Source organism: Caretta caretta, chromosome 24, assembly GCF_965140235.1.
Source record: "Caretta caretta isolate rCarCar2 chromosome 24, rCarCar1.hap1, whole genome shotgun sequence".
NCBI lineage: Eukaryota > Metazoa > Chordata > Testudines > Cheloniidae > Caretta > Caretta caretta.
The window spans coordinates 323,190-338,897 of NC_134229.1; the positions used below are offsets into that span (position 1 = coordinate 323,190).

Consider the following 15,708-nt stretch of genomic DNA (forward strand, 5'->3'; position numbering starts at 1 on the left):
TTGTCATAGAAAGCGTCTTTGTTAGCAAGTGCTCTAGGCATGCATGACCAGTGCTGCAGCTGTCATTGGGATCATACACTTTGTCTGATCCTTTTTGGATTAGTTTCAAAACAGGAACACCAGTTCAAGGACGGACCATCAAATGACACGTCTGAAAATGTGTTGTATTGTGTAGTTTGATTATCTTCAGTTAGTGCAGCTGTTTACAATAGCTCAGTTTACTAAACAGATGGTGTGCTTATAAGGAATCCCAGAGACATTCCATTTCCTTAGCATTTTTTATCTAACAAGTTGTAACAGAGCTAAGGATGATTTATTTGTTTTTAATATTGCATCTAAAATTGAAAGCAGACAGTGTGAATCTTCCCCTTGTTTCAGTGAGAATGAGGTTTCTAAGAGTTCACAGTTGACCCTAATAGCTGTGACCTAACCCGTGTTCTTGTATTTCTTTCCAAACACCTTTAAGAAGTGATTTGGTCATAAGAAAATTTTAGAAGTTGAATGGCCAGTTCTTTCTCATTTAAGTTGCCTTCTATCTCTGAAAATTATTGTCACTTGTGTTTGTAGATTTGTTACTTTGAGAACTCAGCAGTGTGTGCAGTTTCATTAATATTCTTTTTCTTGTCTTCTGAGTATTTGACTTGGACTGGTGAACACAAAGATTTATCTTCAATTGTTTGTGTCTTATCTGTCAGCTAATGCAGTGGCTCTCAATCATTCCAGACTACTGTACTGTATTCCCTTTCAGGAATCTGATCTGTCTTGCGTACCCCAAGATTCACCTCACTTAAAAACGACTTGCTTACAAAATCAGATAAAAAATACAAAAGTGTCACAACACACTGCTACTGAAAAATTGCTTACTTTCTCATTTTTACCATATAATTATAAAAAAAAAATCAATTGGACTATAAATATCGTACTTATATTTCAGTGTGATACTTGAGCCTGTTTTTCTCTTGTGAGACTTGTCATTCTGGGAGCCAGTGAAGCGACAGCAACAATTAAGTTTTTCAAAATATTGAGTCTGTTACTACTCTCAGGGCCAGCATTGGGGCTGGCAAGCAGGACATTTACCTGGGGCCCTACGCCACAGGAGGATCCGCAAAGCTAAGTTACTTGGGCTTCGGCTTCAGCCCCAGGCCGGGGGGCTCGGGCTTTGGCTTTCTGCCCTGGGTCCCAGCTAGCCTAACACCAGCCCTGCCAACCCCATGAAAATGAACTCACGACCCACTTTGGGGTCACAACCCACAGTTTGAGAACTGCTGATATAGTATATAGAGCATCATAAACAAGTCATTTTCCGTATGAAATTGTAGTACTGACTTCGCTAGTGCTTTTTATATAGCCTGTTGTAAAACTTGGCAAATATCTAGATGAGTTGATGTACCCTCTGGAAGACCTCTGTTTACCCCCAGGGATACATGTACCCCTCATTGAGAACCACTGAGCTAACAGACAATCTCCCTCCTGCCAGAAAATACAAACCTTGTTGACAGCAATGCTTCATGGTGTCTTTCCTTTAAAAGTTATGCTTACACCAAAAGACACTCTACTGTCTTACCTGCCAGCCGTTTAAGTAGATGTAATCTCAATAATTGGCAATAATTACTGTAACATTTTTAAATGCAAATTTGTAACTGAAATATATTTATGAGAAGACTAAGAGCATTCCTGTTATTCCATAGAGAGCAGAGTTTCTTCTAATAAATCTTATCTGTAAAAACCAACAGGGCATCTTTGGGAAATAGTTCATTTGGAACAAATCCTTTCTTATACTGCATAAACAGCATGGCTGATCTGGAACTCTCTCTTCCAAGTAACAGTGTAAAGATGAAGATGCAAAGCACATAGAATAGCATTCATGTTGTTTAAAAAATAAGCTAAGTTTGTTTCCTGTGTAAATGATCTTGCTGCTTTCTCCAGGTATTCCAGGTTATTTCCTTAATGCACAGTCAGTGTCATTAGCAGTGTAGCTAATGATTTGAAATAGTGCTTAACATTTGATCAGCGTTTAAATTATGTGTTGACAGAATTTCTGAGAATGTTGTTATTTGTATAGGAATTGATCCAACTGGGGAAAATTTGTTTCTGAACCCAACAATAGCAGTCCTTTTTCCCCAGTGTTTGTGATCCTGAGTCCTACCCAACTTACTTTCCAGGGCATCCTTGGTGTCCAAGTAATTTTTCTTTATTTAAATTCTAATATATTGGATTCTGCAGGCAGTTCTGGAGACAAGATTCCAAATGCTGATCACCATCTAAGCAGGGGTAGGGAGGAACAGCTATAATTATGATAACGGTTTGGATCATCCCCTTTCATGGTACTTTACAAACACATACAAAGACATGATCCCTACCCTGAAGAGCTTACAATTCAAAGCCCCCCAATCCTGAAAACACTTTCACACTTGAATTCATGTGCACAAGTGTTTTCAGGATCAGAACATAAGAAGAAAAGTGGCATACTCTTAAGCACTTTACTGCTGCAGACTAATGCATCCTTCCAGGCTTTTTTTTAATTGACAATGCCTTTATCATTCTGCCCTGAAAGAAAATGAAGAGGGAAAACAAGGTGTGCTGATCTGGTTAGATCAAAGAGAAAAGAAAAATGTGAAAGAAATTCATAGGACAGAATGCAGGTACCCCTCTTACTTCCATCCCTAGTCCTCCTACCTAGTAAGACTTTGTTACAAAAACAAGTATCTTTACAATGTGTAATTATTGGAAGCTTTATTATAAGAAATTAAAATTTGGCAATATCTCCTTAGTATTTTGAGATCAAGGGGGACATGTAGCCATTGGAATTTGTTTTAAACCTCATAGAATTTAGTGATGATCATAACTAAAATCTGTTCTAGTATGCTTATGTTTATTTGTGTTTTCCAGTGATTGGAATACCCACACGAGGAGCAAAACTGGGGATTGCTGTAGATGATTCAGTGGATAGTTTACTGCAGCGCATGGCACAACATGACAGCCAGGCTGCACTGGACAAAACCATAGAAGCAGTCATTGCAAATGTATCTGTTCCACCTTCAGCTAGCCCTGGTCGAAACCACAACAGAGAGAGAGTCCTGGGAAAACAGGACAGTCTGTTAGTTCCAGCAGTTCCAAGTGACTCTTGCAATGATGGCATCTCACTTCTTTCAGACAGATTACCAAGCAGCTTCTCCCCACATCATCTGAAGAGAAGTGTGGTTGAAGCTATGCAGCGACAGGCTAGAAAAATGTGTAGTTACAACAAGATTTTGGCAACCAAGAAAAATCTGGACCACGTCAATAAAATTCTAAAAGCCAAAAAGCTGCAAAGGCAGTCACGAACAGGGAATAACTTTGTGAAGCGCAAGCCAGGCAGGCCCCGGAAATACCCACTACAGGCTGTAGTTTCAATGCAGGCTTTCCAGGCAGCTCGGTTTGTCAGTCAGGAGTTAGAGGGAAGGAAAGAGAGCAACACTTTACACCTTGGACCTGATACTATCACAGATGTAATCGAAGCTGTAGTACAGAGTGTGAACTTGAACGCAGAGCACAGAAAAGGGTGGAAGAGGAAGAGATGGCTTACAGAGGAACAGGCCAGGAAAAAACAGAAGTCTGTACCAGAAGATGAGCAGGAGAGTAATAAAAGGTAATTCCTTTACATTTCTGTACCTTCAAAGAATTGGCAATTGAAACCTGTAGGAAATGTGTTTCTCCAGAACTTCAACTATTCCATCCCCCATCTTACATACACTGCTAGGTGCATTTCTCTGACAGAGGGAATCAATTCAGAGGGAATCAGCGTGTGCTATTTTTAAGTTATAACTTCTTTTTAAATTTTGTTTTTTGTTAAAGTGAATTTAGTGTTCATTAAAAGTGCTAAATCAGTAGCCCTAATATCAAAGTAATTTTCTTCTCTATAGTACTGGAGGCAGCAGTAGCTCTGTAGGGAGAAAGGTTGGTAAATTTGGACTTAGGAGACCTGGGTTAAATTCCTGGCTCAGCCGTGGATTTCTTGTGTAACCTTGGGCAAATTACTGAATCTGTGTTGTGCCTCAGATTTACAAATAGGGATAAAACTTGCCTCTGAGGATAAAATTAATTAATGCTTTCAGATATGATGATGATGAAAGCCATATAAGTACCTTAATAGATACATTTCCCATTCATTGCTCTACCAGTGTGCTTCAGCCTGGACCTGGAGGAACTGCCATTAGGGAGTTAGGTTTTCAGATTTTTAGAAGTAACTTTTGTTTTGGGGTGCCTCAATATTAGGGTGCCCAATTTGAGAAACCTTAAAGGGACTTGATTTTCAGAAGGGGGGTGCCCAACGCTTTCTTAAAATCAGCACTCTTTAAGGTATCTCAGATAGGATCTTTAAACTATTGAATATGACTCACCAAAATGAGAGGGCATCTAAAGTACAGTAATTCTAACATTCAGACTTGCAAACACTGGATACAGAAAATCTTGGAGAAACCTATTCTCCTTCTGGGCTTGTGCTTCAGATGGAGCAATTAATGGAAATTATTTGTCTGACTGATTAGCAAAGAATATTTTTAGGCTATTGTAATTATAGTTGACAGTTCAGGTGACAGAAAGGTTATAACAAAGATTGTCCCTACACCACCCAGTGAAGAAGTGAAAATAACAGTTCCATGCATCAGGGAGGTCTTTGACTTGAATTTTCTTCAAGTGTGGCATATGCCCAATATAAATTAATATATAAAACCACTACATTTTGTGTCAGTTAAGGACAATCTGTATACGACATACCCAACATAAAACCAAGAAGCAAAGAAAATTTAAGGCATACACCTTACCACTAGAGCAGTCACTGTACATCACTGACAATGAAGTGATAAGCTATGATGATGACCACAAATATAACTCTTCCCCAAAAGGAATACCACTTTTCCAGTACCTCCTTCCCCAAACTTACCACCACAAACAGACCACATTTGCCTCAAACTTTTCCTTACTCTCTATTCTGCACAGTTCTGGAAAATCATGCCCACTTATGTTTGGGGAAGAGGGTGCTGGAAGGTGGGCATAACCCAATTTCAGATGCAGGGAACATAACTGGGGGCATATGTCAAAAGGTAGTTTTACTCCTTTCCTAAACTGCTCAAAAAGGTGTCCACATACTGCACTGGACAGTGGAAGTAGATAACATAAACCATTATTTTCATCAGCTAACTGCAGAAAATAAAGATTAAATTATGACAAATAATGCTAATAATTGTTTGTGTTTAATTAACTACAAATTACATTTACCCCAGACCTCCAAACTCTCATTGTAGAATGTTAAAAATGTGTTTTTAGTTTTTATCCTAGAGGGGCCCAAATTATCGTGAAACTTAGTAATGTGAACTTTTTAGGCCAATTTTAAACTGATTAGAAACCAAAAATTAACAGATGAATTTTCTGAGGATTTTCAAATATAAGTTTTATACAGAAGTTATGTACAGAAAAATTGGGGCAGATATACTGTCTTTTTCATACAAAAAAAAGAGTTTGAACTCTTTTTTAAGTGCAAAATAGAACCCTGTCATAACCATGGCACTTCAACAGCTCCACCTAATTCCTTTATGTGGGAAAGCTAAATTCTACATCAGTTAGTCTTCACCAACAGAGGGACAAATCTCAGTGCCAGTATTTCTCTGTATCCCTCAGTAAGATATGGGTAGAACTTTCCCCATCACTGGTCCAGGATGTGTTGGCCAGGCAGTATTTACTGTTAGCGTTTGTATATAACACCACAGATCACAAGTTGCTCCTTATTTGATTCTTAAGGTAGCAAGACTTTGCATTGCTTAAAATAACATCATAAGAATGGCCGTACTGGGTCAGCATCTGCTTCAGACATTCATTAGCTAATAATTCAACCTATGCAGCAGCAAGCTGCCATTCTTACTTTTACAATAGCTTTAGAAACAAAGGTTAAAGTAGTCTATATTGTATGGGGTTGCAGACCAAGCCCATCAAAATAGAGAACTCTGAAATGGGTCAGGTGTGGATAAGACCATTATGAGCACATCTACATTGCACACTCCTTGTGGTGGTGAGTGGAGTACATACACTGCGTGCCCTTTAGTCCAGGTATAAATAGGAACCCTGTGGGTATGTACTCTACGCACCCAAGCAATGCCTCACCTGTCTATACTGCTATTTTTAGCAATCTGATGTCTTGCTGCCTCCCCACTGCTGGAGTCTTTCTCTGCCACAGGGAAAGGCTTCAGCAGCAAGGAAAAGACTCTGGGAGCAAGGAGGCAGTGTACAAAGGCTCTGGCAGCTTCCTGCTGACAGAGCCTTTCGCTGCTGCCTCCACCTTGCTAAGTCTTTCCCTGATGTGTGTAGCTAGATACTGCAGCATGAGTGCAGCCTGCTTTTCACCACAGCATGTAGCAAAAAATACCCTACATACCAGTGGCATGCAGTGTAGACATACCCTATGTTTAATACCCAGTTTTTATAACAATTGAATATTATTCCATCATCAGGGCATTTCATAGAGACTACGTCAAGCCCTGTTTAGAAACTAAGGACCTGATTATCCTCTCAGGGTACGTCTACACCATAAATGAAGGGGTGTTTGCAGCACGGGTAAGTGTACCCACTCTAGCTTTAATCTAATTGGCGTAAGTAACATTGTTAGTATGGATGTGGCGGTGCAGGCTTTGGTGGACATTCTGGGTATGTATTCAAGTTCCTGGCCCACCCTGGGTTCTGTGCCGTTGTGTCTTCGCTGCTACTGTTACCCATGCTAACTAGACTAAAGCTAGCATGGGTATGCCTACCTGCACTGCAGTCACACCTTCATTTGCAGAGTAGACATACCCTCAGTTACACTCACCAACATGGGGTTGTCCCATTGACTTTAGTGGAGTCACTTCTGATATATATTAGTATAAATGAGAGAGAATCAAGCCCTAGGTCTTCATGACTATGAGGAAAATAATCATCTTAAAATTCTGGAGGAGTGCTGAATAACTTCCTCAGTTTGTTAACAAACAGCTTACTGTTTCCAGAACCAAAAATGAATTTACGTTGAAATGAAATTAGTTCTAAAGTTTTAAATATTTCTCTCTGTAGGCTGGAGAAATTTAGTAACATGGTGTGAGCATATGTGCCTATTTGTATATACATGCACAGACTGCTAGACACTTGTTTATGATTATACATATATAAAACAGATATTTAAGTTACTTTGTGCTTTACACTCCAATAAAGTTGATTTCTTGTTTTTGTACAAAGTTAATTGTTACTTGTAAAATATCCTGTCTCAGTTGCAAAAATTGGCAAAAAAAAGTTTTAATATGATAAAGTCATCTGGCCATTCAGAGACTTCTTTGTTGGGCTTCTTTGTACAATATAGAATAATACTGGTGAAATAAGTTCATCTTTACATTTTCTTCCAGCTTTTCTGAGACATCAACTGAATCACCTAGTCACCTCGAAGCCATAGGGAAGGCACATGAATCTGAAAACACTGAGCAGCATTTGCCTACTTTTACCCAGCGTGAGAAAAAGGCTCCTAGGCCCCCAAAGAAGAAGTACCAGAAGGCGGGGCTGTACTCTGATGTGTACAAAACAACAGAGTAAGTAGTACCAGTGAAACGCTGCTGTCTGATATTCCAGGAAACTCTCTTCTTTCAACTAGAACCTTGAAGAGCTGCTACTAATAAGCAGCTGAAATAAAACCACCAACTTAATTCAAGCCTGTGAAAAATTACATGCATGATAATTATCAGAATCTGACCCAGTGAAGATTTAAAATGTAACCCCAGTCAGAAAACAACCGCCAGCAATCTGAAAGTGTTGCTGAGTATCAGCCTTGAAGAAGGTAAGACAGCTTTATTCAACAACCTAAAAGATCATGACAATAAAGGGGCTGGCGGAGCTTGAGATACTCAGGTACTGAGCACAGTGTCAACATAAAACGGGCCATTAGTTGTCTTGCTTTTATTGATTTATGATAACACAGTCATCTTTAGTGTGACTGGCTTGTAAAGTGAGGGAACTTCATGTTTTACCAAAGATGCATCTCTGCTTCCTATTCATTTTATAGATAAGTGCTGTTCATCTGCTTCTTTCTATATGTGATGTTTAATGTAAAGAACTGAGATTTTTAAACTTTTTTTCACAACGTAGCTCACAACTTAATAGAGAGATTGTTTCATGGACATCTCTCCTCCCATTTCTGATTGCATGGACCGACTTCCCCTCCCATTTGTGATCATATAACATCCCTGCCGCAGCTACAGCAATTGTTTATGTTAGTAAAGTATTGTATTTTTAGTTTCCTTTGAATGGGATTTGGCAGATGGAAACCAAGAGGAGGGCAGGCATCATGTGACCAGTGAGCTCTCCATAGACAATTAGCAAATGCCTCAGAGACTACAGTGAGACCTGCTGGTGTATAGTTTAGTAACTGTTCCCAGTTACATCTCTTTTCACATTAGAATGTAGTTATTTGAGCAAGACTGTAAGAAGAAGCTGTGAGGTTCTTGTTTTGACCAAAATGAGACTGCAGTTGCATTTTTATTCACTGTTGTTTGTTAGAAAGCACTTCCTCCCCGAGCTGTGGTAGTGGTACTGTCCTTCGGATGTTCTGTTTCTCAAGATGAGAGTCTTTTCTGAAATTAAGCGTTAAATGTCTAGTTGTCTGAGCATTTTTGTTTACAATAGAATATTCCCACTGGAGCAGATAGACATGTTACCATGGCTGAGGAACTGAGAATCTTTTTTTTCTTTGTAATAAAATGTTAATGATCCTGCCAGAAGCCTACCCAGACAATTGGAGCACTCATTGCAGGTGTGGTGGGCAGACATGTCACTTTTCAAATTTTAATTAAAAGTTCAAGTGAATATCTAGATTTATCAGAATTGGGCATGAATGTAGAGAAGTTCAGCGCAAAGTCTATATACTATTACTAACCCCGTAAGCTCTCCAAACACAATGTGATGGGGTGTATAGACCCCACACTGATGACAAAAGTGCCAGAGACGCCCTATGTGCAGGACTAGCCCTGCTCCTCTGGCCCTGTCAATTATGTATTGTAGGGAGCAGGCCTTTAAAAAAGAGGAAACTGTAGTCAGCAGGGGAGAGAGATCACCCTGAGCAGGAAACTGAAGCCACAGGGGGAACTACTGTCCAGGAGATCTCCATCCAGGACCTGTGGGGAGCCCAGCAAACTCCCATGGAAAGCCTGACAAAGTGGGCCAGATTCAGCAGCCCAGCTGGAAGGACTCCTTGCAATCTGCTGCGCAGATAGCCCAGAACTAAGAAGGTACTGTTGGCCCCAGGAAGAAGTTATTCTTGGGTACACTGAAATACTTAATTTTCCTTTTGAGTCCCCATCAGAAGAGACTTAAGAAGGCCTGCAAAGGGCATGGTTCCCCCTTACAAGGACTAAGAAACAGGAGCCTATATATATGTCCACTCCCCACCTTGCATGTAGATAACTGGGCATGTCTGGCGTCTCTTACCCTCTGGGGGGAAAGCTAAGGAGATTCTTGTACATAGTACTTAGACCTTGTGCTGGTCCTCTGCATCGGGGCAAATTTCACTCTTAAAGCAGTGTTGATGAGCTCCAAAAGATAAATAATAATACCTAGTACTTAATAGCACTTTTCTACAGTAGGGACCTGATTTTCAGAGATTCTGAGTACTTGCAGCTCCTGTTGATTTCATTTGGAGATGTGAATGCTTAGCACATCTGAAAATCAAGGCCTATGTCTCAAAATACTTTACAAAGATAAGTAAGGATTATTATCCCGCTTTTGCAGATGAAGAAACTGACTGATTAAGCATTTATAAGTGTGCTTGTCACTATAGTATCTAGAGTGGTACAGAGGAGTTAGGTAACATGTTTTAAATCTTCACAGAGTTCCCCACTTTAAGTCCTGTGCCAGGTCTTTTGACAGAAATAACATTGCTGCCACGCAAGGCTTCAAGGCTTCATAGGTGTAGAGTGGAAGAAATATGAACCTTAAGAACTCCAAAAGGGATGTGGAGAAATTCCTTGCTATGGTGGTTTATTAATACAGATATTTAGAGCCAGTTTTTACATTCTTTCTCACAATGAGTAGGACCTTATTCCATAAGTAGTCCCATTTGTATCAGACTGCTCATGAAATAAGATATTATTCAGTGTGCATAAAGATAGTGGTCTCTGGCCCATAATAATCATCTTAAATTCTTTTTTAAATCGACTGATTAAGTCAGTCACCAGTCTCTCTTTAAACTGTAAAGAGACAGCTTTGACTGTCAGTGCCATAACTGACTGAAAATGATGTAACTGATCTGCATTGGCTGAGTTCTTTGCAAGTGGAATGTATTACAGGATGCAGCCTAACAGGATCCTTGAAGTCAGTAACTAATTATTGTCTCTTGGACTGCATACCACCATTTTAAAAAATTACTGCTAGTATTTTGCATATCATAAGCTTCTACAAGACTGAACTGTAAACTGAAAAGTTGTTCTTTAGTCCCATGCAAAGCTAAAAAAGAATCACTTATATCTGTCTTTTAAACAAACTTCTAATGTAACTGTCAACATGCACAAAATAATTAAGAAAATCAGGGTGTATGAAAATCACTATAAGACATAAATGTGATATATCCCCTTCACAACCCACACCAGAGATTCCTGACTATGATCCAAGTTAAAAAATCCATGTCTCTTAGGCACATCTGACTTTCCTGTTTTTACTTGGAGACAGATTGTGAGCGCCTCACTAACATCGGTGAGCAGTTATTTATACAAATTCATTGACTTCAGTGGAACTACTCGTGAGTAACTTCTTACCAGTGTGAGTAAGGGGCTTGCAATCTGGCATCTAGTATAATAGTTTTTATTTTAAAAACCACTGTGGTTTATTAAATTAATAGATTATTCCATGTCTTGGAATGATGGGACTGAATGTAATAGTAAATGGAAATGGTCCACAGAGAAGATACTCATATGCTAAAGATCTTTTCATAACCACCTAATTCCCTTTTACTGCTGTCCACTGTAATGTCCTAAATGGATTTCCCATTCTTCTCTCCAGTGTATTGTTCCTCCTTTTTTTTCAGAGGGGCAACCATGGAACAATTTATCACAATATTTTTACAAGTTATTTGCTTGAATAAATGTGATCACCAATTCTATCCCAGGACTAAGCTTCACCCATTTCCCTTTCTGCTACAGTAAAAGTGATTAAAGGAGGACTGACATTAGGGTGACACGAGTCACCTGAAAGTGGGCTTTGTATGATCATTTCTATTGGTTGGCCCTCGTTTCTCTTCTCTTTTTTTTTTTTTTTCTTTTTTCCCATCCCATCTCTGCTTGCTGGCTGAAACTTGAGACTTGCTCCTCCACTTCCCTTTTGCAAGTTAAAATCCTAAGTGGGAGAGGAATGATTCTCAACCCTTAGCCAGTAAACCAGTATTAATCAAATTATTATAACAGTTTAGTAAGTCAAAAATTGATAACAATCCAGTCTTATTTTCCATCTCTTGGGCAGGCATGAATTATCATTTGGAGTTGTTGCATTTATCATTAACGCCTCTATAGCTACTATTTGGTGTTTCATTAAAAATCATGGGACTAGTAGTTGGGGAAGGAAGAGCTGTTAATACGTGTTCTTCTAGGTTTCATGTAACTTTACCCATACCCATATTTTTTTGGCTGTAAAAACGTCATGGTTTGGGAGCAAGAATGCAACTGTTATAATGACACAGCACCCTCTAGTGATGGTACAGTTAAGTGCTTGTCCATGTTTCCAGTAGAAGCCACTGTCTGCATTCTTACTTTTTTCCAGTGTGGTATCGATCACTTATTCCCTTTTGCTCTTTACATTATACAACTTCAGATGTTTTGGAACCTCCAAAACTGGTTTCCCACGCTGCAGTGTGGGAGGACAATAGCAGTAGTTGCAGCTCTGCTGAGCTTTGTCATTTCTGTTTGGAGCCTCTCCTTGGATCAGTTATGGGCCAACAGCTAAAAGATAGCAGAGAAAATGTTTGTAGTGCCATTGAAAGCTGTAGCCTACCATTGCAGGGGTAAGGTCTGCATTCATTTCTCTGCCTCTGCTGCCTATGCTTAGGGAATTTGAATTATATAGGTTGCTACTGTAGGATCCCACTCTTTCAACTCAACTAGGTGTAAAGGTTTTCTTACAGTAGGCTGAAGGAAGCCCAGATATGCAGTGCAGTGCATCAGTGGAGCATGAACCCTGGGAAAAGAACCAAGAATTAAAGGGATGCTGTCTAAGATCTACCTCAGCTCCTCTCTATTTCCTAGGGTGGTTTTACTGCCTGGGATAGCAAGTTTGGTATTAGTGTACAAGTGGGCTTTCCCCAGTCTTCAGCTAATGCTGGAAAAATAATAAAGGCTTTTTGCTGACGAGATGCATCCTGATTTGATATGTCCAGAAAGCATAGACTTGGAGATCTTATCTATATTGGGGCTCATTTGGAGTCTTGCAGAAGATGAGAACCTAAGGCCTCTCCCTCCTCAGAGAAAGGGGATACTTGCTTCAGATTTTATCGGAAGCTCCCAAAACTTTAAAAAGTCTCTGAAAATACAACATGCATTACTCTTTACAGCCTTATGAGACCGATAAAAAAGTAGTTCAGTGTGTGCCTGTGCAAGCCAGAGGCCTTGAAAACAAAGGAAGATTATGGAGGCCAATCATTGCTATTCACCCAACAGGGGCTTTTGTGGAGGAGTTCAGAGTCTCTCCCATCTTCAGTTCCTAATTATATTTAATAATTGTTCTAGCTCCTGGGGGAAAATAGTTACTGTGGGATACCTCTTCTAATGGAAATTTGGAGTCACTACCTCATGCAAGAGATGTTCTTCCTACCTCGGGAGTAATGTTCCTCTGGGGATAGTATTGAAAATATATAAATATTAACTAATAGAAGCCAAGATTCTAAGGTCGGAATACATGTTGGGTCTACAATTTTCTGGCTTTTTGTTATGTGCCTGCTGGTTTCTTCGAAGTTGCATAATACTCTTGGACTTATTTATTGCCTTGTTCAGGACATTATGACAGACAGGAGATCTCTTCAGCTCATGACATGGATAACAGAGCTATCATCCAAAATAAGAACAATAAACAGCTTTTCTCATCTCTAGTGGAAGTTCTGAGTTAAGGTCTGATGTATATAGCATATCTTAAAGATTGCCATCCTACTCTGCTTGAAAAAGGTTGTTGCTATCTTTCTTGGCCAAGATTTTTAATAGGGGCAAGTTGCAGATTTCCCTCATTGGGAATATGTGTGCTCATGACTCCTCCTTTAAATTGTTTGTTTGCAGAATTGCAGCCCTCCTCAGTTTTAGTTTCTTGTCCCCATGCTCCTGGGGCAATTTCCTTTCTTGGGAACAGATGAAAGAATGCTGTGATGGACAAATGGTTGTGGGCAGTCGTCTTGTGACCCTGCCAGCCATACTTCCAGCTGCACTGCAGTAGATCATCTTCTTGTGGTGCTGCCCCCACAGCTGTTTTGCCCAGACCAAAAGAAAACATAACCTCCTTTTAAGTCTAAATAAATTCTGTGAAAGCTTAACTGCCCCATGAATTTTATTTTAAGATTCACTTGTATGTCTTTAAACTATATAATACTGCATCACAGTCTTCATGTTTGTGATGGCAAAGCTTTACTTTTGACCAGAGACTGAAGTTAGATGGTGTAATGGTTTGCACTCACCTCATGCAAGAGCCCCCTGGTTGAGTGCATTTGTGCCTGCAGTTTTTTCCTCCGCTCACGGTGCCTCTGTCAGCCGCTGCACTTGTCAGGCAGGTCTTTGGTGACTCAGCCCTCTGGCTGAGTCACACTCTGTCGATGTACATAACAAACAAGCCCCTTCCGGGGTACACAGTCCAAAACGTCCTTAAGCACTGGGCTCAGTCTTTAACAGTCCAACAAGGCCCGTCAGGGTACCCTCATATGGTCCAGCTGGGTTGCAAGGTTCCTACTTTGGTATTGAACAGCCCTCCTATGGCTTCCTCCCTGGGGGCTCCTTGCATCTCCTTGAGTCCTCAGTGATCCCAGCCTTCCTGCTGAGCCATCCCTCTTGGACTCACTTCACTGACCACAGCTCCCTGCTGAGTCATTCCCTGGGTTGCCACAGTTCTAATTCTCTTCCTTAGGGCGTAGCCACTTCCCCTAGTGTCTGGAGGGTGGTGGGGAGACCCAGCCCCACCCACTGCTCCGGGTCGCAACCCTGGGACCTTTTAAGTATAGCAGCCTCATGCTCTGTCCCTTTATTAATTGCTGCTCTATGGTTCCCTGGGCCACTTCCCTGTAGCCCATCTTTGAGTCCCAGCAGCCAGCCAGCAGCTCCTTCCTCGCTCCCCTGGTCCCTGCCAGTAACTACCTGCTTAGTCCCAGGAGAGAACCAAGAGCTGTTCTCTGGCTCTCACTGTCCCTGACAGCAACTAATCTGTCCAGCTTCTTTCAGCCCCTGCAGCCAGCCAGGAGCACCTCTTGATCCCACAGTCTGACTCTGTCCCTCAGCTCCTTTTATACAAGCCTGCTGGACCCGGATCGGCTGATCCCTGCAGCCTCTTTCCTGATTGGCTGTGTCTGATGCTGCCTCTCTAAGCAACTAGGAGGACCCTCTCCACTACCCTTTTCTGAGGTAGTTTGGTCTCCAGCAGGGGCCTCAGGGCCTAGTCCACCCTGTCACAGACTGTCTGGAGCACTTGCTCATGCCGATTCCATTCTAGGTGTGTGCGTGCCCGCCCATGTACATAGTTGGAGATTTTTGCCTTAGCGGTATCCATAGGGTTGGCGGTAGCACCCTCTTGAGTGTTCATGTGTTGATATATTAGGCACTGCCAACCCTATGCTCTTTCAGTTCCTTCTTACCACCCATGATGCTTGGTCGCGCCTCCTTGTCTTGCATCACAAGAGTGTTAGCTGTTCTTACAGTCCATTGTTCAGTCTCCTTTGTTCATAGTTGATAGGTACTTAGACCTTTAAGTTAAGTGTTAGAATAATTGTTTAGGAGTTAGAATCCCAGCTGAGACCTTGCCTGAGAATGGGGCATGTCCCGGAATGAGGCATGTCCCGTTCCACAGGGTTTAAGCCATGTTCATCGTGCAACCGGCAAATGCCCATTAGTGACCCCCGCGAGAGCTGTTTAAAGTGCTTTGGGGGAGTCCCACAGAAAGGATAAATGCAGGATCTGCAAAAACTTTTGCCCTCAAACTCTGAAGGAGTGGGATATCCACTTGAGGGCCCTCCTGGAGGCTGCGTTTCATCTGACCTCGGAGCCCTCTCGATCAGACTCTACGCCCAGAATCTCAGCGTCAGCACGCAGCGCACCACCGGCACCAGAACCCTCCCAGCACCGTTCCCCCTTCTCGGTGCCTAAGAAGCAGTTGAAGTCGACTGGCCCGCCAGCACCGCAGAAAAAGGGGGCTTTGCAAAGGACCTGTGTCAGGCCACGTGCCCACCTCGGAGCTGCTTGGGAGTATCGCTGCAGTGGGACCCCCTAGTCCAGCCAGGGTCCCATCCCCAACTCCTGGGAGCGGCAGGGAGTCCCAGCCCCTAGTAGGGTCATCTGTGCCCAAAGCGGGCCCAGCAGCCAAAGAGGAGGCAGGCCAATCATCACTGAAGACGCCAAGCCAGGCAACAGACCTGGCCAAGGCCCCGGCATCTATGGGTCGGTTATGGGATTGCCCCCTAAAGCAGCAGAGCATCCCTGATCACTGGACTGCAGGCAT

At 41.6% G+C, this 15,708-nt stretch overlaps 1 protein-coding gene across 1 annotated transcript in view; it reads left to right on the forward strand.

Annotated features, from left to right (window-relative positions):
• Positions 1–15,708, forward strand: part of ASH1L (ASH1 like histone lysine methyltransferase) — a 154,975-nt gene that overhangs the window by 87,008 nt on the left and 52,259 nt on the right. The window contains exons 5-6 of the mRNA XM_048828935.2: positions 2,890–3,628; positions 7,401–7,580. Of these exons, the coding sequence (XP_048684892.2) occupies positions 2,890–3,628; positions 7,401–7,580 (919 nt within the window). The remainder of the gene's footprint in view (positions 1–2,889; positions 3,629–7,400; positions 7,581–15,708) is intronic.